Here is a 20,909-nt window from a genome sequence, read left to right as displayed (position 1 = left end):
AGCACAGAGAAGGGGCATGTCTCTGCTCTCCTTGTAACACACGGTTACAGGTGAGAGGAACATTTTTGTATTAAAATCTGGGGGCTGTTTCAAACATTTTATAGAGAAGAGTCAGTATTTGTTCAGTGGTCTGCTGCATGTTTTCTTTCTGAGGTTTGCTTTGGAGATGCTTATATATTGGCAATGGTCCTGGACAAGACTGAAGAGCAGAGCAGAGGTAGGAGCAGTATCCCTATCCAGGGCTGGACATTCTGCCTGCTGCTACCTCTGCAGCTACTGCAAGGCACAAGGAACCTCAAGGAGGGCTTTTTGCCCTCTGTTTTCATGGGAGGAAACCCCTTGTCTCCCTTTACTGTTCTGCCTGTGATGGGTCATGCTCTCTCCCCTGTCTCACATAGGTTTGTGGAGGCAGGTTTTGAGGGTCTCTGTATTGTGGAGAGGTCACTCCAACACCACATTGTCAGGGCAGTCTGAGCACCTACTAGCCACCACTTGCTCAGTGGCTTTTCTGGATGTTTTCCTGCAGTTTTCTTTTTGCAGTGAAGGAGGAAGAGGTGGCTGCTGCCAGAGCCAAGCTAGTGGCCTTTCTGCTGCTCCACAAGGTGCTTATGTCCCTCTATGATCTGCTGCACAGCCTCATGGTCATCCAGAGTGGTTAGGTCCCCAAGCTCACTGGCCTTGTCCTCCACAATTTTCCGTAGCACTCGACGCATAATCTTACCCGAGCGTGTCTTGGGCAGCCGGTGTGTGACCTAAGGTGGGGAGGAGCAGAGTCAAGGCTGAGGGAAAGGGCTTGGCCAATCTGCCAGTGGGGRTGTTGGACCAGTTTGCTTGTGTTACCTGAACATAATCTGGAGCTGCGTACTTAGCAATCTTCTTTGAGATGAGCTCCCGTAGCTCGGCAGCCAGGGTCTCCTGTGTRTAGCCACTGTCCTTCTTCAGCACAACAAACACATAGGCTCCTGGCAGAAGGACCACCAGGTTACTGAGCAGTGTGCATACCATGCTCCAGAGACCCTGCCTGGACCTAGTGCCAGGAGAGTCCCTCTCTGCTGGTAGCCTCAGGAGAAKCTCTGCAGCCAAAACTGTGAGTGCTTTTGGCCATGGTGCTGCTGCTGTCACCTTATGCAAAGCCTAGCTGGTCTCTGATGCAGGTGCAGGTTGTGATGGCTGTGCTGAGATCMCTGCTAACATGCTGTGCTGAGATCCCTGCAACATGCATTGCTGCCAGTGCCACTTCCCACTGCAGTGCCATAACCCCAGGAGAAATGTTTTGGGACAGGAAAGAAAGCATCTTACCTTCTCCCTTGATCTCATGTGGGTAGCCAATAACGGCAGACTCTGCCACTGCCACATGGTGATTCTGGAAGAGAACAGGGCAGGGGTTTGGYTCAGTGCTTTTGGCAGGCTGGTTGTCACCTATGAGCCACCCTGCCCTGGTTTGACTGCTGCAGCCCACAATAATGCAGAAAGATAAGGAAGGGCTTCAGGTGATCTCTGCCCTTTTTCCTTGCCTCAGCAGGTCTGCAAGCAATAGTCCTTTCCCCCGACTCTGAGTGCTTTAGGCCTTGAGAAYCTTGTTTTGTGCCTACAGGTTGCTCCACCAGGTCCCACAGATGCTCCTCTTCAATATGTTTCATTGCTTCTTTGGGATTCACACACTTGCAGAATCAACATTATCAGTCTTTGTCCCTCCCTTGCTGCAGAGAGCCAGAATGGGAGGTAAAAGGCTGGGAAGCTGTACCACAGGCAAGAYTGTATGACTGTTTCCTGCTGCCACAGCAGCAGCGTATTTCTGTCTGGGTATTTCAAAGAGGCCCCCTGAGCAACACCAGTGCACTTTTGCTCTATCCTTGGATKGTTTTACCTTCCACCCACACCTCTTACCACGACATCCTCCACCTCTGCAGTGCCCAGCCGGTGTCCACTGATGTTAATGATGTCATCCAGCCGTCCCGTTAGCTGGTAGTAGCCCTCACTGGTACGATACGCACCATCCCCAGTGAAGAAGAACCCTGCAGTGGCCAGAACCGTGCCATAGTCACTTGTTACAATGAGCATGTGAGCTGCTCAGCYGCCATACTCTTACCTTTCCCCCTCCTCCCCTGTGTTGGCACCAGTGCCCGTGTACTCTGCTCCTTCCCTAACTGCTCAGGGTAAAGGTGCCTATCTTCCTTGTTAGTCTTCTGCCTCTGTTGGTTCCTGCTCTGTCATGAGGCTCCTTCCCTCATTCTGCTGTGCATTGGCTAATGCCCTGCTACCTCATCACCATGTGCTGGGAGCACTTTGCTCCAGCACAGGTGCCCATGGTCTTGCTGCTTCTCCTCTTTGCTTCACATCAAGACACACACGCTCTCAGGCTTGCTTTGGGGCAAGTGACAGAAGCTGACAGGGTTTGCAAGAGATGCACCAAGAGGTGTTATCTGTGCTCAAGRGGACTGGGGGCAGAAGGACAAATCCACTGCCTCGAAACAGTGTGTGATCCAATGRGGAAGGTCAGTGAGGGGCAGTCCTGTGATATCAGGCCTGGGGAGACAAAAGGCCTCAGGACTGTGGAGGRTCTCTGGAAGAACAAAGCAGCAGTACCAGCTCTCCTGAATCCTGCCTTCATACAGAAAGCCAGCAAGCAGATGCAACCATACCCAACCGAACATGTCTGCAAGTGTCCTGCCACATGTTTTCCTTACCTGGATAAGGAGTCAGATAAGTTTCCAGAAATCTCTTGTGGTCGTTGTAAATCGTTCGAGCCATACCTGGCCAGGCTTGTGAGATGCAAAGAGCTCCAGAGACATCATTTTCCCGAAGGACRTTTCCCTGTAAAAGTTACCTTTTAGTAACCATGGCTGAAGGTACTTGGGATATTTAGTTACTGCCTGTTAAACAGCCCTGTGATGGAAATGGCAGGGAGGGCAGTGAGGAGGGTCCTATGCTTCTCACTCCAACAGGACAGGTCTAGTCTCTCCCTGCATATGTTTGCAACAAATTGCCTCTCCCTGCATATGTCTACAACAAACAAACATGGTGGGATGCAAGGGCCCTCCAGGGAGACTGGCCATCCCTGCCTGGCTACCTCACCTTGGAAAGGCATGCCAGGGAGCTCAAACACAGCCTCTCTCATSAGGACAGGCAGTTCAAGCTAGAAAACTCAACTTCTGCACTAGCTGGAAGAACAGCTTCCCTGTTTGTCCCTTTCCAGATAGGAAGGTTGCTGTATAACAGAGATGAACAGGAAAGGCACACTTACAGAGCTCCACTCGCATCAGCCAGTATGCACTGCAAGCACCTGGGGGAAAGGGGGCTGAGCCAGTGCCTGGACTGCAGGTCATAAATGTACCTTGTCATCCAAGAGGGAGGGGCTGATCCCAAAAAAGGGTCTCATAGCCATGCCTGGAAGGATTTCAGCTCCAGGATTAGAAGGACGGGGTGAGATACAGATGCCTCCTGTTTCTGAAGAAAAAGAAACTAATGCTCATCAAAGCTGGGGACAAGAGGAGYGCTGAGTAGCACTGCTTGGCCAACAGCCTTTGCCCTGTCCCTTACTATGCACTGCACAGGCTGAGGCCGGCTTTGCCAAAGAGCTGGGGAAAGAACTTTGCAGAAGGATGATTGTGCTCACTTAGTTCAACAGGGATCTGCCACGATGTGCCATTTAATCCCTGTATTTGTCTGGGTTAGCTTTAAAGGGCATTTTTATTTCTTATGTTTGGGTGCGCATGAGCCCTTATACCCTTGTTCATACAAGACTGACAGCAACAACCATTATCACTTGGCCAGCAAAACAGGAGGTCACTCCTAAAGCCTGGGAGAGCAGAAGCTGGAAGAAGGAATCATATGCATCTTACCAGTTTGCCACCAAGTGTCCACTACTGGGCATCGTGTCTCTCCAACCACACGGAAGTACCATTCCCACGCCTCTTTGTTGATGGGTTCCCCCACTGCAAGGGGAAACACAAGAGGGCAGAGCTGAAACATCAGGTTTAGTACAGAGCTTCGCAGGGCCTGCTTACAGAGCCATACCCAAACAGTKCATTCCCCTGACTGGGGTCTCATGTGCTGCTGCTCTTGGCATTTGTGGGAAGAGGCACAATGTGATGTCCAAGGATTCACTGCTCCAGCCCATGCTGCTGCACTTGCCTGAGCCAAGYACTTTGAGAGAAGAGCGGTCGTACTTCTTCACCCATTCATCRCCGTATCTCAGGAGCAGGCGGATGGCAGTGGGTGCCCCATAGAACTGGTTAATTCTTAACCTCTCTACTGTTTCCCAGTAGCGGCCTGGAATGGAGACAGGGCCAGTAAGCATCCACACAGGTTCTCCCAGCCTTACACCAAGGCAGAAAAAGAAGAGGTGAGAGCAAAGGCTCTCCAGCAGTGCCAGGACCCTCAGCCATGTTAATCCCATAGTGGGAAGGACAGAAGCAGTTCAGGAGCAGCAGCTACCCCTTGTCCTTCACATCAGCTAGCTCTGGTACCGTTCTTGCTGCAGGGAGGGAGTAACAGCTGCACCCCTGGGGAAGCAGCAGTGGCCTCCTACGCRGAGGAAAAGACTCCTCCCCTTGCAGCACTCCACTGGGCACAGCTCTCGGTGTGCTGCTGAGGCAACAGAGCTTTTGCTGCTCGTGTCCTGGCATCAAAGCTGCCAGCGCTCTGCCTGCTGTGGGTCTCGGTGCTGTGGAATGTCCCAGCTCCCCTGTGTCACCTCACTCACCAGGATTAGGATAGACAGGAGTGCTCTCAAAAAGGACTGTGGTGCCACCATTGCAGAGGGGGCCGTAGACTACATAGGTGTGTCCCGTGATCCAGCCAATGTCTGCCACACAACCAAAGATGTCCCTGTCCTGGTAGTCGAACACGTACTGAACAAGAGAAGAGAACCAGTGAGGGGTATCACCTGAGCCTGTACTCCTGGCAAGGGGGAAAATGGAGCAGTGTGCTCTCTGTTAGCCCTAAAGTTACTGTGTTCTTCTGTCTTCCTACTTATGCAGGGACACCTTCTTCCTGCAAAGCGTGGTTTGTTTTTTTTTTTTATGTCAGAAATGTCCAAATGAGGAGTAAACACTCAAAACCCCCTGAGCTCAGCAAGGAGCCCAGCACAGGAGCAGTGAGGCAGCAAGCAGAGGGACCATGTGATGCCTTGGCCCAGAGCAACCCCAGCCTGCCCACAAGAATTGGAACCCGCTCTGTCTCAGCTGAGTGCAGCCTGTGCCTGCAGGAAGAAAGCAGAAGAAGCTCTTCTTCCTACTGCCCCATTTATTCCTCGTGAGATCCATAGCTACAAGGCTGGAACATGGAGGAACGATGACTGCCCTGTGCAGGGCAGARCTGAGTGCTGCAATGTTGGCATCAACACAACCAGTTTCCTACAGTACTCTTCTTCCTTTCATTTACTCCAGGAAATTACTGGAGATTAAAAAAATCCAGGAGATTACTCTAGTGCCAGGAAAGCTTCCTAGGGGCCACCCTCCCACTAGCCTGTCACTTCTTGCTTTCTGTGCTGATTTCTGTGGTTTCAGACCCYGTCATTTCTTCCTGCAGCTCCCTGCTGGCTTCCATGTGGGGACTCTGGGGCCTCAGGTGTTCGCAGGTGCCATAATGGCAGCTTCCCTGGTTCCTCTGTCTCTTTTTAGTGGATCAGTGAGTTACAGTAGCAGCAGTCTGCCCCATCCAACTGAGGGATCTGAGCATGTCAGCTCTGGCTCCASGTTTTCAGTGGTCCTGCGAGCTAACATGGCCACATGCTGCTCACCCCCTGCATTGCCATTCTGGAATGATAGCCCTATTTCTTGCAAACCTGGTGTGATGGTCTTGAGAAGTCACCAATCATGCTGGGTATGGCTTAGCTCACTGGAAGACCAAGGGCTTCCACACCTCTGGCACGTATCTCAAGAGATGTGGCCTTCAGTGCCCATGGATAACAGAGAGAACCCAGCCAGCCCTGAGCWGGCTTTGTCACAGGATGTGTGGTCTGAGGTGCTACTGGAACTGCAGTCATGCTTGAGATGAGCCAGATCCAAACCTAAGGGACTGTTCTGTCAAGAACTCCCTCTTACATGGAACTTCATGTCATAGGAATGCTCCTTGCAACCATTCCTGCAGCCAAATGCATCTGTGCTGTGCTCAGTGCCCTCTTATTCAGCTCTGTTAGAGTTTCTTTGGCATGTGTTGTGGTTAAAGGCTTTCCTCTTCCCAAAGATGACCCACACTCTTCAGATATCAAGCCTTTGTCATGAGGGCACTCACCAGCTTTTATAGATATTGTCAAATGTGCTCCTCCCAGAAACAGTGCCTTTGATCCCCCGCTTGAGTTGGGGTAGTTACTCCTAGGAAAAGCAAGCCACASTTTCTAGGAACAAACAAATTCCTAACCCAGTAATATAAAATTACTCTTGCAAGACTGATCCTGTCCAATGTTTTTGTTTCGTATAGGACAGTGAAAGAAAGAAAGCCAAGAAGGTAGGTCAGAGCAGTATGTGTTTGGGAGACCCTGCTACGGAGCACTACCTGTAGGTAGATGTAGTCTGCTGGGGCTTGGAGGGCTTCCCAGWGGCTTTGCACTGGATAAAGATTAGTGCAACAAGAAGCGTGTCTATGCCCTGCACTGCCTGTGGACYGCTGGCTCATGAGCACTTTGTGGCTGGATCCATTACCTTGTGTGTGAGAGCAGCAAACAGCAAATAACCAGCTTGGGAATGAACCAAGCCCTTGGGCTTGCCAGTACTGCCTGATGTGTAGAGAAGAAACAACATGTCTTCACTGTCCATGACAGCAGGCTCACAGCATGCATCCTCCTTCATCATCTCCTGCAGGAAAGAGCACAGCAGTTCTCTCAGGGTCTCACAGCCTCCCCTGCCTTGTCCCCACACCTTCTTGTGCACCTCTCTCCTGAGTCTCCCTCCCCTGTGAGCACCTGTGCCACCCTGCTCCCCACAAACACCCTCCCTGCCTCTGCACCTCCKCTCACCTTTCTCAGCAGCCTGAACTCCCTTTTGCCTTGCTGAGCTGACAAGCGCTCTCCTCAGCTAGAGCAGACCTGCTGAGTAAGAAGCAGCTGTTTTTATGCTGCCACTGCTCTGACCAGCACAAAAGTCTTCCAGAAAGCTTTTCTAGCAATAATGGCTTGGAGATGTGATGAGCAGAGGTGGGGAGACTGCTGTGCCTCTCCAGGGAGCCAGAAGAAATGCATGGCAGGGGGTCATCTTTTCAGAAATTGTGCTCCATGCTGGCAGCCTATCCACCCTGTGTGCCACGGCTAATGACACATGCCAGGTCCAGCAGGAGACCCGTGTGACAGTGCAGTGGCAATCCAAGGCTGGGTTCACAAAGTACCAGCCCATACCTGGTGTGTTTCTAGCCCCGCATCCAGCCCACTATGCCCTCTGGTTTGCACTGCCTGCCCCTGACAGTACAAGGCTGGTAGTGTGGGAAAACACACCAGTTGCTCGTCCTGACGGCTGCTAGGACTGTCCTGAACTTGTGTGCAGTGCGTGCAGCTCTGATTACCACTGCTGTGTGGGACAATGTCCCCAGATTGTGTCAAATGGGCCAGCAAAACTGTCATGGCCAGGCAAGATCCTTTCTCCACCCACTGTCCCTGCACCCAGAGCAAGCACTTTGCCCAGAAGTGGCAAAATCACTGGGCAGCCTCTCACCTCCTCCAGTGGCACATCTAGGGCTGTCATGGGAACCTTGTTGGAAGTCCTCATGGAAACCAGAACCCGTTTCACACTGGGGCACTGCTTCACAGCCTGGTCCACTGTCTTCTTTAGCTCAATAACCTTGCCACCTCTTAGCCCCTGGTTCACTGTAATCACCGTCTCTGATTGGGCTGCAGAAGACAGAAGAGCCACATAAGTAACTCTGCCCATCTCCACCAGCCACAGAGCAGTTTGGTTCTACCATGACCCTTCACTCCTCTCTCTGTCTCCCAGTCCTTGGTACTCATGTCCTTTATTTATCAAAAACAGGAGCTTTGCATCTTGGTTTCTGATTTGTTACACCCCCTTACAGGAGACACTGTATCTCAGTCCTTCACTCCCATGGGGAAAAGAGGAAATCCATTAATCCCATGGACTGGAAGGTATTTGGTGATCTCATGCTATTTCTTGGGTTGCTAGTACCTGCTCCATGTCTATTCATTATGTCAGGATACCCTCAGAGAGCCCAGGGAGTCTTATTCAGAAAACCTTTGCCATCCACACAGCCCTGAGGCTCCCAGATAGCGAACCAACATGCTCAGCACTGTCCCCCAAGGGAAATATGTCACTGTTACCCACTGGCTCTTACCATCCCGAATCCTGTCAGCAAGGGACTCTGCACTGAAGCCAGCAAACACCACAGTGTGCACGGCCCCGATGCGGGCACAGGCCAGCATGCTAGCCACTGCCAGTGGGCACGGGGGCATGTAGATTGTCACCCTGTCACCCTGTTTCACCCCTTGCCGTTTCAAGGTATTTCCCAGGCGGCATGTCAGCTCCAGCAGTTCCCTGCCGAAAGAAGCAATGACACAGTTAGAGACTTTCTTGCAGATCTTACCTGCATGCATCAAGTTGGAGGTTCTTAGAGTCACAAAGACACAGCTTATATCCCTACATACCCTATCCCTCCTCACTCTGGAAGTCCATGGGAGAGCTATAAAAATCAGTGGGAAGGAACAGAAAAGACAGTCTCTAATGTAGGCTGTTATTTATGGAAAAGACATAAATTAGAATGATTTCTGTACAGCAATAGYCGCTGGCAATTCCTCTGGCTCAGCAATCCCACAACATCTCAGCTGACTTTCCCAATGACAGCATGCACATTTCTTACCAACCTGTTCAACTGGTGTGACACACTACCCTGCACAGCTGGAGGCTACATGTGAGAAGTTAGATATCTTCCTCCAAAACAAGGTCCCGTGCTTTGCTAAAGCTGAGGTCAAGTCCTTCAGAGCTTGTGCCAGCATGAACAACATCTGTAGGAAAGCAGTGAGCAAAAAGATGCCTCTCCCAAGAATCCCTCCTAGAAACCACAGCTTGGCTGTCAGACTCATTTYATGGAATGGCTCTCCATGCATGGGGATTGGCAGGGGTGGATGGTAATATTTGTCTTGTGAGGCCTGAAGCCAGAGAGGACAGAGGGACTTGTTTTGTGTGCTGAGAGATTTCAGTGAATTCTCTGGCAGTGACTCAGAAAGCAGGCAAATTAATCTGGAAGGTGGGGGGCCCCAGATCAGCCTAGCAGGGCTGGACAGACAGCTCCTCCAGARAGCCAAATCCAGCAGCACTGCTGACTTGAGGATGAGCATGGGATTTCTCAACACATTTGCAGCTGTGAATTTGGCCTTTTTTGCACACCACTTACTCGGAAGTTTAGACAGCTGGAACCTGGATGGGAAGGCACCTGTGTGACTTTCCTGTGTGTTTTACTTACAAGCATTGCTGTGCTGCCCCAAGGGGATAACATCTACCTCTCCAGCTGGGTAGGGACTCCTTAGGGCCAAGAGGATTTAGCCAGGAGGTAGGCTGAAGTTTCAGATCAGCACAAGCAAGCCAACAGCCACCATACTCTGTAGCTGTGTGAAGGGATGCTGCATTCCCTCACATGACAGATRCCAGCAGATCAGCCCTATGCCAGCCATGTTCATGCATGCTGCAATATGCCTCTCATACGTTCAGAGGTAATTACTGACCTGTACGTCACCTGAACCTCCTCTCCAGGTTCATCCTTCTCCCAGATTAAGGCCACTTTGTCCGGGGCTACATGGACRTGACGGTCCAGACAATTCACTGGAAAGGAAAACCCAGCATCACTGACAGAGCAATCCTCAGTACCTCTTACCTTTCCTAAAGCCAGCACTGGCAGCCCCCTTTGCAGGTCAAAGTCAGGRCTGTGTGTGAGTCTTCCCAATATTAGCCTTGTGCAAGCTTTGTGGATACCAGCCAGGAGATCACAAGCACCATCCCAAGCCCATTACATTCCTGACCACTCTAATACCTGCCAATCCTTACTGTCAGCTTCCTCCTTAACTGCGACCTCATGCAGTCCAGAGCACGAAATGCCGACAGTCCCTGTGGAGGTCACATCCTCCGTGCMGTCAGACTGCCTGACAAACATTAACTTAAGCTGTCAGTCCACCCAGCACTGCCTTGCAGCAGCCTTTGGGGTGAACTGGGGCGTTTTTTTMGTGGCAGTGCTCCTAAATAACAAATGTAGGAGAGAGTGAAGCTGAGCACTGGAAGGCTGCAGAGTGCATTTGTCCAATATGGAAGAGAGCCAGGGTAAATACAGAGTGCACAGCACCTGGCTTTCCAGGGACATTGTAAGCTGAGGCTTTGGCTGTAGTTCTTCCACTAAAAGTTTCCCAGATTGCTGGCAGCTGTAGTTTCCTCGGAAGCCTTGTTCCGTTCTGTGTTTTCCTTAAACCTGCTAAAGCTGAGGTCAAGTCTGTGTTTTCCTTAAACCTGCTAAAGTCATGGGATGATGCAGCAGCCCCAGTTTTCATACCAGCTTTTTTCTCCTGACCACTTGCAGTTTCCCAGGAGAGAAAGAAGTGCACATGAAAGGAGGAGCAGTAAGATGTCAAATCTGAAAGGGAAGTAACTCTTGCTCTCTTTCCCAAACAGACTACATAACACATTATTTTCTCAGAGGTCAGTCTTGTATTTTGAATGTGGGGACCAACAGCACTGTGAGCAGGACACRGTGTCACAATCCCTGTGTCTTCCCCTGATAGCCCCCCTAAGGCAATAGCTCTAGTCCACAGAAGAGCTCCCATGACAGTGGTGACAGTGTGGCTCATTGCTCCTGTACTTTGCCTTCCACAGATACATCTTGCCTTCACTGAGCAGGAATTACCAGCTGCAGCCCTGCCTGCTGAATGCRCGGGGCTCGGTGTTATTGCCCGTGGTCACGCAGGACAGAGCTGCTCCTCTGCTGTGGGACCCAYAGAGGCTGAGGGAGAGCAGCCCAGCTCCCAGCACACACACTCCAGGAAACCCTGTTGTGTCCTTAGGGCTAGCCACAACCTTACACTACTGCCACTGCAGGACTAACTGGACCTTTTGGGGTCCCTCTCTCTCTGGACTTTGTGCTCTTCTGCTAAACTCCCAGGGCTGAAGCCACACACACAGAGAAGTACCTGCAGGCACTTGATAGGATCCCATGTCCGTCCCCCTTCTTACCTGTCACATTCAGCTGCCCACCCAGGAACCAGGAGACTCTGCCCTGGCACAAGTCACAGTCCTGGACAGAGTGGAAGGGGGTGATCCAGGTGAGCCGGCTCCTTCCTAGTGCTCCCCAGAAGGTGTCACTCTGCTCCACTGACACCTTATACAAATCTTGGTGGTCCTTGGGTCTGGGGAAGGCAATGGCTTCTGGCATGTAGGCAGTGAGAGGCCCRTGTCTCCAGGCTCTGGCAGACACCAACCCAGGAGGGCATCTGGGAGCCTGAGAAAGAGCTTTGAAGCAGCAGGTCCTGGCCAGCAGCCTGGCCATCACTGCAGGGTAGCTGCCTCTCACTGAGGAGAGGGGTGCCTGCAGCCCTTGCAGCTGCTCAGGACACTGGACAAGGCTAAAGCCCCTGGGGAAGGTGGGGCTGCGTTGTCCTGGCTGACTGGACACTAAGCAGCTCTCACACAGGGTGCCCAGGCACCCCTTCTGCCCTGCCTTGTTCCTCTCCTCCTCTCTTCCAGAGCACGATGGGAAAAAAGAAATTCAATCGCTGTAAGGGAGGGGAAAGGGGTGGGCTGTAGAAATGTTTGACTGAAAATAACCTTCATGCTAATCTGAGTCCTGACAGCAGTTCTTGAACAGGAGCCAGGTTAAGCGTGTGCCTGGGCTCCCTTCAGGGGCCAAAGTGCCTGGGCCAGGCTCTGACAGCCTGCCTCTGCTCTCCCAGGGCTGTGCTGCATCCTCAGACCCCTCTGTTTCATCCCCACTCGCCTCCTTCACACCTCCCTCTATTCATGCCCATCCCTTCAYTTGCTGCAGCTCCCCCACTGCATGCCCAGTCCCCTGCTGGCCACAAAGGCAATTTGGGGCAGTTCGCTGGAAATCCTGGGGTCACCCCTATGCTTGTCATGACTGATGGGATCATCCCCTTCCCAGAATTACCACCCATTTCTGGCAGAGCACTAGGCTGTGGTGGGCCAGGGAAGGTGCAGGAGGGGAACATTGCCCCCCATCCCACCTTACTGCTGCTGGCTTTCAGAGCTGTCCCCTCTGGCAGGCTGAGCTATTCTCTCTGCCTCCCCCCAAGCTCCACGGGCTGGTCCTCCGGCTGGGCTGGGAGCACTCAAAGAGGCCATGGGGGAGCAGCTGAGGGTGGTTTGGCATGAAACACTGCAGCCCATCTCTTCACGCTGAGACCTCCCACCACCCAGTGCAGCAGAGCTAAGCTGCCTCCCTGCCTCCAAACAACCTCTTTTTCTGCCTTCCTTTCCTTCAGGCACTATATTCTTTAAGGTAGAATTTGGACGATTCCTTAATGTTATTGACCAAATTCCCTTTCCTAGGGGGCACAAGAGAAAAGCAGAAAAAGGCTTTCCCTGCAGTAGGGTTGTTCTCAGCCAGGCACACCTAAGGAATCAACAGTAGAGGTGACAGGGTTAATAGATCTCCTCTTTGCTCTCCAAGTGCAGCACCAGTCACGATCTGTGGAGCTGGTATGTTTGGTGAGCAGGCTGGACACCCCTATGGGAGACAGGCACTATTTCCCGTCAGGTACACTTATCCCAGACCACACACCTGTATCAAAGCTGCCTTGGGCTTGGTGGGAACCTACAAGGGTGCTGTGCCTCTGGGGACAAACAGTCCTTTGGGCTAACAACCCCTCCACAAAGTCAGGCCCAAGCAGCCTCAGTCTCTTATTTCCTATGCACGCCTGCTCTGTCTCAGCATTTTTCCCATCCCTGTAAGACATTAGGTTTTTCCACCAGACTATTCCAAGTTACTCTTAACAGGGCAGGAAACTCCTTCTCTGGTAACTCAGAATAGGCTCCCATCACTCTCAAATTGGAGCTCACCTTGCTGGAAATCCCATGGGTGTCCTTCCCTCTCAACGAGCTCCCCTGCACTCGCAGCATCTGGCTGCTGCCCCAGCTCCTCAGGCCAGCTGGGCTCTGCAGCCCGTTCCTGGCAGAAGCTGAGCCTGCCTGGATATCTGTCCAACTATCTAATACCAGGGCACACATGATATGGGGTGACCCAAAGCACCAGGGCTGCTCTGGATGCTGAAGTGACTTGTTCTCTCATCTGCTGTATGGYCCAAGTACAAGCACACCCCTTTCAGTTTTGTCTTTCACTGCAAAGAGAGAGACCCAAGCCCCATCTTCTCCATGCCTTGGTGAGGAGGAAAGTGCAGACCCCTGGTCCACTTTGGATCTCTCACCTGTCTCTGGCTACAGCATGACATCCAACTCCCTCTCAGCTTTGGCTGAATTGGTGACTGGACTCATACACAGTATTCCCGTTTAGTTTTATTCTTCATATCTTTACAGAAAATGGCACATAAATCACAGATGCTGGATGACTAGAAGTTGTTACAGCTCCATATCTCAAACACCTCAATACTGAATTATTTTCTCACTGTATATACATTATTTACACTCCATGGGCTATCATCTAACACGTCAAACGACCGGGGAACAAAGACAAACAGGGGTTGGATGACTGRGCTTAACCTTTGACGGAAGGAAAACATTTGCTCTGGGGAAAGTGTGCTCACAGCTGAAAGCAGGACAGAAAGGATCACCCGGAAATCACTGTCCTACGGCTTTCGGAGGGGGAATAGTGCCTTACTGGGATGGGAAGGTGATGGTACCATGGAGTCAGTTTGGCTGTGTGGATCTGTATGTGCTCCTATGGGATGTATGTACATGTTACAGGGTGTATCAGGGTGGATGTGCATGGCTGTCATTCCCTTTAACACTCAGAGGGTGAGCTGGACAAATTTAATTCAATAAATACATTAGGTGGATGTTGTTGTTTCACCTGCAATAATGTATTCAATAAATAAATTCACCGTTCGTCCCCTCTGCAGGGGTGTAGGGTTTTGGTGTTTAGGGCAGAATCAGACCCAACTGTCCAGCCCTGCAGGAGCCAGTGACACAGGCTGGGGTTGCCTCAGGGTGCCAGGCAGACCCAGGTGTCATGCCTGTGAGCTAAACCTGCCTCTCCCTGCCAAAAAGAGGCAAAACATAACTGCTTTAAAGCTGCAGTCCCCTCCCAGCAGGCCTCACTGCTGGGCAGGGAGAGATGGATGGAAGGTAGAACCACCCTGGATGGATAGTCATCGTTTCATGCAAGCACTGCCTCGGGCTTGTACTGCTGCAGCCGGGGCCAGAGGCAGAGGTGGCAGCCAGGGGAAGGTGGCGGGTCTGCCTGGGGCACGGTGGGACAGGGAGCGAGGAGAAGGAGCCTGGAACAGCCCTRGGCAGAGATGTGCACCAAGGAGAGGCATGGCAGCAGGGAACAGGCTTGCTTCAGGGTGACAAATGGGATTTGGGGCTGCAGCAGAAGGAGAAAACCCCAGAGCCAGTTGTGAGGCTGAAGGGACCAGAGCCTTGGTGTTACTGGTGGCAGTGATGATGTGACACTTCCCGGTCCCCCAAAAGAAAGRGGTGGGGATGAGGAAGGCCTGGTGGGGTGGAGGAGCGAGGGGCAGGGGTATGCTCAAGGGGAGCAGGCAATGGACACCCCTGCCAGGTAGCCCTRAACACAGAGACCAGGGCCCCTCTCCCTGGCAGGGGTGGCCGGGGAGGCCTAGCAGTCCAAGGGGGAACACGGCCCCAAAGGACACAGTGTCTGTCGGGGCTGGCTTCTGCCACCTCTCTTCCCCCTAGATCAGCTTCTCCTCTTTCTGCGACGAGTTCAACTTCTCCGTCTGTCTCTCATCCTCTGCCACTGCTGCCTCCTCCCCTGTCTCCGGCTTCCTGCCTGGGGCTGGGCTGTCCCCGGCAATGGTCCCCAGGACTTTGGTGCTGTGCTCCTGAGCTTTAGCCCTGAGGGCAGCAATGCTGTTTTCTCTCAGTTCCTCCTGGGAAATGGTGGTTTTGGGATCCGGACCCCTTTCTTCCTTGTCACCTTTGTCAAGCTTGGGCAGGGCCTGGCGCTCCACCTCTGTCTTCCTCCCCGCCTCAGCCGCTGCCTCCAGAGACTTTTTGTGCATCCCTAAAAAGAATTGTTGGTATTCGGGTTTAGAAAAGCGCCTGGGCATGGGAAAGCCATCTTGAACTGAAAACAGCAAAGATAAAGAGAGGCCAGAATTAAGGAAAAGCAGAAACCCTCGCTTCACACAGCAGTCACAGCGAGCCACTTGCTCCGGCGCCCGCGCGAAGGCAGCCCAGGCAAGGCAGCTGCCTGCTTGGGGCAGCCTGGCATCTGTGGGCTGTGGCTGGTCCCAAAGATCTATAATTACTCTCCCCTTCATTTCTCTCTGTGAAGCTGAAGCTAACTTGTCCCTGCATGGAGATGAGGGTCTCAGACAGCAGCACGGTTGCCTGAGCTTCACCGAGGCTGGGGAGGGAGATCCCTCATTACCTATTTCTGTATCAAACCACAACCACCCCTCTGCCTCTCTCAGTTTCACACAGACAGAAGGACAGGACAGCCTGTCATCAAGATGCCAGACACTAGTTTTGGGGCAGAACCAGCTTGAAAGGTCAGAGAGGGAAGCAAAGAGCAGGAGTTGTGACATGGTAGCTGCTACCTCCATGCCTGCATAGAAAACCAGACAGAAATGCAGCTCCCCCAGGTGTCATGAGCAGGAGGAGGCAGCAGGGTGTTCCACCTGGAACTTGGGGCAAAGACAGAGCATTTGGGGGTCCTAGCACCCCACCCAGCATCACAGGGCTGGAGGAGTGAGACTGGGATGATCTCCTGCCTTGGGCAAGGGTTGGAACCCCTGCTCCAGAGCTGGGCATGAAGGATACTTGAGCCAAAGAAGGGAAGGTTGGCACCAGCTTGAACTTGGGGGCAAATTCATCTCCCAGCCAGATTCTGCAGATCAAGATCCAAGGTCCAGCAGGAATTTAGGATGAGTGGTCAAACCCTATTGACAAGGGTCCTTGGGGGATGGAGGTATCAAGGGTGGCAGGATGGGTAAACCCTGCCCTGCTGCCCTTCACTTATTTTCAACATTACTCTGATTTCTTCCTCCCATCCCCTTTACCCATTTGCCATCCCCCACGAAGGCAGCTGCACTCTTACCCAGGAGCCAAGGGGCACAGGACTCCATGATGCCATCCTTGGCAGACTTGAGGATGGATTCAGGCAGCGGGATGGAGTGACGCACCATGGCACCGTAGAGCCCGTACTCAGCCATCACACTGCTCCTGCCCCAGCACTTCTCCCTCTTCCGCCACTTGGCCCGGCGGTTCTGGAACCAAACCTGCAGCAGGTGACAAGGAGGGACATGTTTTTTGTGTATGGAGAAGGCATGGCAGCCCCCTTCCCACATGGGAACATGCAAGTACTTGTGCAGCAGGACAAAAGCAGATGGGTGGGTACTTGTCCCAAAGGCAATATAGCCTCCTCCCTCATGCAGCAGACATTGGGGATCTCTCCCTCCCTCCCTCCCTCCCTCCCTCCCCTGAAGGGGTGGCAAGGGCCAAGTGTGAAAGCAGGTGCCATCCCTCTCTGCAGGATGTAATTAATTTGCCATTGCAACATCTTTTTTTCTAGTGGCTTTTGGCTCTTGTGTCTGGGATTTCTTTTATTATTTACTGTGTGTCTGAGCAGCAGTACAGGGCTGCAGGCATGGTACCTGCAGGGAGGGCTGGGATGGGGGTGGATGCTCCAGAGAAGGGGGAAGCTGCTCTGTGCGCTTTGCCCTGAATTCCCAGTTTGAAAAGCCCCTCATCTTCTCAGAAAATTGGCAGAATAATCTCTGAGCTGTGACCTGGGGGGCAGCGAGCAGAGAGGCGGGCAGCAGTGGTGGGGAGGGGGGTGATAACCGCAGAAATCTATTAGTGCTCTCGCTCCGATTTCCATTMCTCTTGTCTCCCTCGCCCTCCTCCCTCCCCGGCTCCCCTCCCTTCCCCCCGAGCAGAGGCATCAGCTTTAGATGAAAAATTGCTTGAGGTCTATTCAGAAGAAGGCAAAGGAAGAGTCAGCCCCAGGGGCAGCCCAGGCCTGATTGAAAAATAAGTTAATTTCAGTTTGAATCGATGGGCCTCAGGCACTGAAATATCACGGGAAATTAAAGCAGCTGGTCCCCAGGGAACCACGCCATTGACCTGCGCTAATTAATGCCATGGAGTTACCAGGCCCCTCTCCGAGAGGCAGTCCCTCCCTCCCCGTGGACACCCCAAACACCTCCTCATTTAACTAATTAGACTCACAGAAAATTGGGTGTTAATTTGTTTAGGATTTTTTTTTCTTTTCTATTTTTTTCCCTGCCTTTCCCGGAAAGTACACGGCAGAATGGAAATGAATGTCGGGGTCTCGCTGGCAGATGGATGCTCGGGGTCACTCCGCAATCTTCTCCGACTTGATTGCTTGATTAGGTCGTTAGCACATTAAAAAAAAAAATTGCTTGCCGTCTGGCGCTGGCCTGATGAGTGGGATGAGGCGGGAATCGCCTGGGTAATTTATCTTTTTATACTGCAAAGAATTTGATTTCAATCTGCAGATATATGGAGGTGCCTTTGACACCTGTTTAACATTACAGAGCTGACAGCTTAACCCTCTCTTGTCCCCATGCTCAAAGCTGTGGGGGAGCTCTGGCTGCAGTGGGGTGCACTGGGGGTCCGTGGGGACTGCAAGACTGATGACAGAGTGATGTCCTGGTCTCTGCTGGCAAGGCAAAATCATCTCTTCTACCTGTACAGAGAATTGCCCAGCACTGAAGCCTTATGGTGGGGACAGAGCTGCAGGGTAGGCAGGTGAGTGGCTTGCTAGCACTGGTGACAGCCAGCCTTGGCCATTCCCAGGAGMTCAGGCAGCCTGATCCCCAGAGAGCTCAGTGGAATGGGCGGGGTGGTGGTCCCAGTGGCTGTGATCCCAGCTTCTCCCAGCAGAAGACACTCTGTGCATGTCAGAGAGGATTTTACCAGGCAAAGGAAGGAGGCTGCTTCACCACGTGTCACCTCCTCTGCATGACAAACAGTCTGATTTACACTTTGATACTGCCAATCTGTAACCTCTGGATCACAGAAGGCTGCAAATCCTCCAGGGCCAAAGCAAAGACCCTCAGGAATGCAGAGCTTTCTCTCTTTGCCCTCTCCTCCATGCCTGTGTGAAACATGGGTTTGCTTGGCTGTGCAGTCAGCAGGGTGCTGGCAGAGGGTCTTGCTCCAGATCAAGCAATCGTCCACATTTTTTCTTGCCCTTCCCACCCTGTGGATAGGATCAGCTTTGGGAAATGCTTTACTGATGTGGCTCTGTACTATGCAACTTCCTTCTCCACTTGTTTTCATCTGGTTCTCTGTTGCACAGCCCAGGATGTGGAATAAAGACTGTGTGTTTGCTTCCACACCACATGGGCAGAGGTGAAACTTTCTGATTCATTTTAGACTGAAGCATGTCACATGTTTGTCACACTCCCAGAGCACAGGGTGCAGAGCTGCAGGTGCCTCTTTACCTGGTGCTTTCACCACTTTCTCTTCCTCCCTGCCTTGATGCCCCTCACATCTTCCCCCATGCCTCATGCTCCTCTTCCCTTTTCCCTGGCCGGGTCTCAGCCTGCCCCAGCCCTGCCCATTGCTACTGAACCTGCTGCCCTGGGGCATCCCCTTTTCCATGGCAGCATTACACAAATACTGGAGGCAGCAGGAGCTTTGCCAGCTGGCAGCCCAATTTTGACTAGAGCTGGTAGAAAAATTTCAATCAAAAAACACTGATTCAATCGCACAGGAAAAACTGTGTCCAGCCAGTGGAAGGGTAATCAAAATTATCTATGGCTTTCTTCTGAATGCTGTTTTTTAATCTCAGCAGCCTAAGACATGCAAAATCTATGCTTTAAAGCCAAATGAGAAAATCAAAATTACATCAACATCTCAGTAAGATCATTCTGAGATTTCCAAAACAAATTTTTGTCATTTGATGGAACTTTCCTCTTGGTTTTGGAGGAAATGAAAACTTGAAATCCCAGAATGTTTAGCAGAACAGAAATCAGGAAGACTGACCATCCTGCTTTAATACCAGGAACTATATCTTCATCTCAGGCATGAAATTAAGTGAAACCAGTGGTGCTCAATACTGAGTATTGCTGGGATCAGATCCTGGAGAAGCACCTCTGTCACAAGATCATCCTGAGGAACACTGAGTGATGAGCTCCAGCATGGCACTGGCAGCCCCCATGCCATTTCAGATCAGCAAAATTGTCCCCTGTGGCCTATTCTCATAATTTAGTCCTCATTTAGATTGCTCCATCAGTGGGGCTTTCATCTAGGAGAATACCTCACTGATTTCTTCAAATTTATCAGTGTGTTACCACAACTTTCACATGCCTTGATTCTAAGCTGAATTACACAGTGGTTTTAGTAATTCATAGGTATTTTCAGCTATATTGGTACATCAGTCACAACACCCAAATATGCAGTTATTTATTATTGGCACCTCACTTTTTCCTGGAGAGGGTTTCACCTTTTCACTTTACTCACCTTACACTTTCCTCATGGTTTTGGTATTCTTTGGCTGCTTATTGTGCTTGCCTGGAGATATCTACTCTACAGCTTCTTCTGACTCTGTAAGACTTGGTCTGCTTCAAGCAATGTCTAGATTTGTCCACATTTTTTCTTGCCCTTCCCACCCTGTGGATAGGATCAGCTTTGGGAAATGCTTTACTGATKTGGCTCTGTACCACACACCTTCCTTCTCACTTGTTTTCATCTGGTTCTCTGTTGCACAGCCCAGGATGTGGAATAAAGACTGTGTGTTTGCTTCCACACCAYATGGGCAGAGGTGAAACTTTCTGATTAATTTTGAATTTTTGGACTGAAGCATGTCACATGTTTGTGCAGAGCTATCACAATTTAAGGTGTCAAGGTGTCTTTTGGATCAATGTGCTACACCTTAAGAAGTTTGACACCTCTTCACTTTCACACAAACACCCTTTGTGAAATCTGGGGAGCTTGTTCCAGGAAGGCTACTCTCCAAAAAATGGACAACGGAGTAAAGTGGACACATTTGTCTTGCAGTATTGCTAAGTTTTATAAATGGGAATGTTTCTAACTTTATCCTCACCTAATTCTCACTTCCAGTGCCCATTGCCCAAAGCAATACATTTCAGGCACTCTGTAGTTGACAAAGGATTGTAAGTGTTTTGATTGGCAATTTTGGAGTCAAGACTAGCAAGGATAACCTTGCCAGTTTCCTCCTCTGAATCACAAATCACGACTGGTACTTCTTTGGATTACTGWTTATGCAGAAGAGCAAATTGTAGGAGGAGAGATCTCTCATTTTGCAAGGGGACATGGGACTCAACACGTCCTTGCTATCCACATTCATCATATTAGTTAGTTTGTTTACCTAATCAGAGCCTGAAACATTGTCTGCTAAAGAGAGAAATCTCCCTGAGCTTGGCCATAATCCAGAAATCTGAATTAGCAAAGGGGTATTTTAAAACATCTATGGTGTTACCGTGTATTGTTTCTGTATTGTTTCAGCCTAAAATTTTCCACTGGTAACACTCATTTTCTTAGCTGCTACTTTTCAAGATAGGTTACAAAGACGGGAGAATTGATATTGGATATTTTTTTGTCTTACTRATATATGAAAAAAAAAAAAAAAATCCTGCCCAAGCATTTCTCATCTATTAAAGAAAAATTCCAAGCTACATAATGGTGAATTTTTGCTTCAGCATATCTCTCATTTTGCCTTTGATATTCCAACAGGGGCCTTTCGGGGAGCAAGGTTTATGGAGCACAAACCGCTCCCAGCGCTCCCAGAGCCGCGCGAGCTGTGTCCACTAGATGGCCGCAGGAAGATGCGGG

At 51.1% G+C, this 20,909-nt stretch overlaps 2 protein-coding genes across 2 annotated transcripts in view; both read right to left on the bottom strand.

The window, feature by feature from the left end:
• Positions 1 to 575: 575 nt before the first annotated feature.
• LOC130576450 (acetyl-coenzyme A synthetase 2-like, mitochondrial) lies at positions 576 to 11,665 on the bottom strand. The gene is made up of 14 exons (XM_057371173.1): positions 11,157 to 11,665; positions 9,665 to 9,761; positions 8,281 to 8,480; positions 7,647 to 7,822; positions 6,645 to 6,797; positions 4,706 to 4,853; positions 4,135 to 4,272; positions 3,843 to 3,935; positions 3,335 to 3,447; positions 2,688 to 2,814; positions 1,888 to 2,015; positions 1,300 to 1,363; positions 841 to 962; positions 576 to 752 (listed from the first exon to the last, which is right to left on the bottom strand). Exons 1-14 carry the CDS (start codon positions 11,467 to 11,469, stop codon positions 576 to 578), a joined length of 2,049 nt encoding a protein of 682 aa, XP_057227156.1. The 5' UTR covers positions 11,470 to 11,665.
• Positions 11,666 to 14,532: 2,867 nt separating this feature from the next.
• The window catches only part of VSX2 (visual system homeobox 2), a 21,184-nt gene continuing 14,807 nt past the window's right edge, over positions 14,533 to 20,909 (bottom strand). The window contains exons 4-5 of the mRNA XM_057371739.1: positions 16,183 to 16,363; positions 14,533 to 15,144 (exon numbers count right to left, since the gene is read on the bottom strand). Of these exons, the coding sequence (XP_057227722.1) occupies positions 14,813 to 15,144; positions 16,183 to 16,363 (513 nt within the window). The 3' untranslated portion in view covers positions 14,533 to 14,812. The remainder of the gene's footprint in view (positions 15,145 to 16,182; positions 16,364 to 20,909) is intronic.

The sequence above is a fragment of the Malurus melanocephalus genome, unplaced genomic scaffold (genome assembly GCF_030028575.1).
Source record: "Malurus melanocephalus ecotype Western Australia unplaced genomic scaffold, MMel_1.1 scaffold_0, whole genome shotgun sequence".
NCBI classification, from domain to species: Eukaryota; Metazoa; Chordata; class Aves; order Passeriformes; family Maluridae; genus Malurus; species Malurus melanocephalus.
The sequence above is the reverse complement of the archived record's forward strand: the minus strand, read 5'-3'. Positions and strand labels throughout refer to the sequence as shown.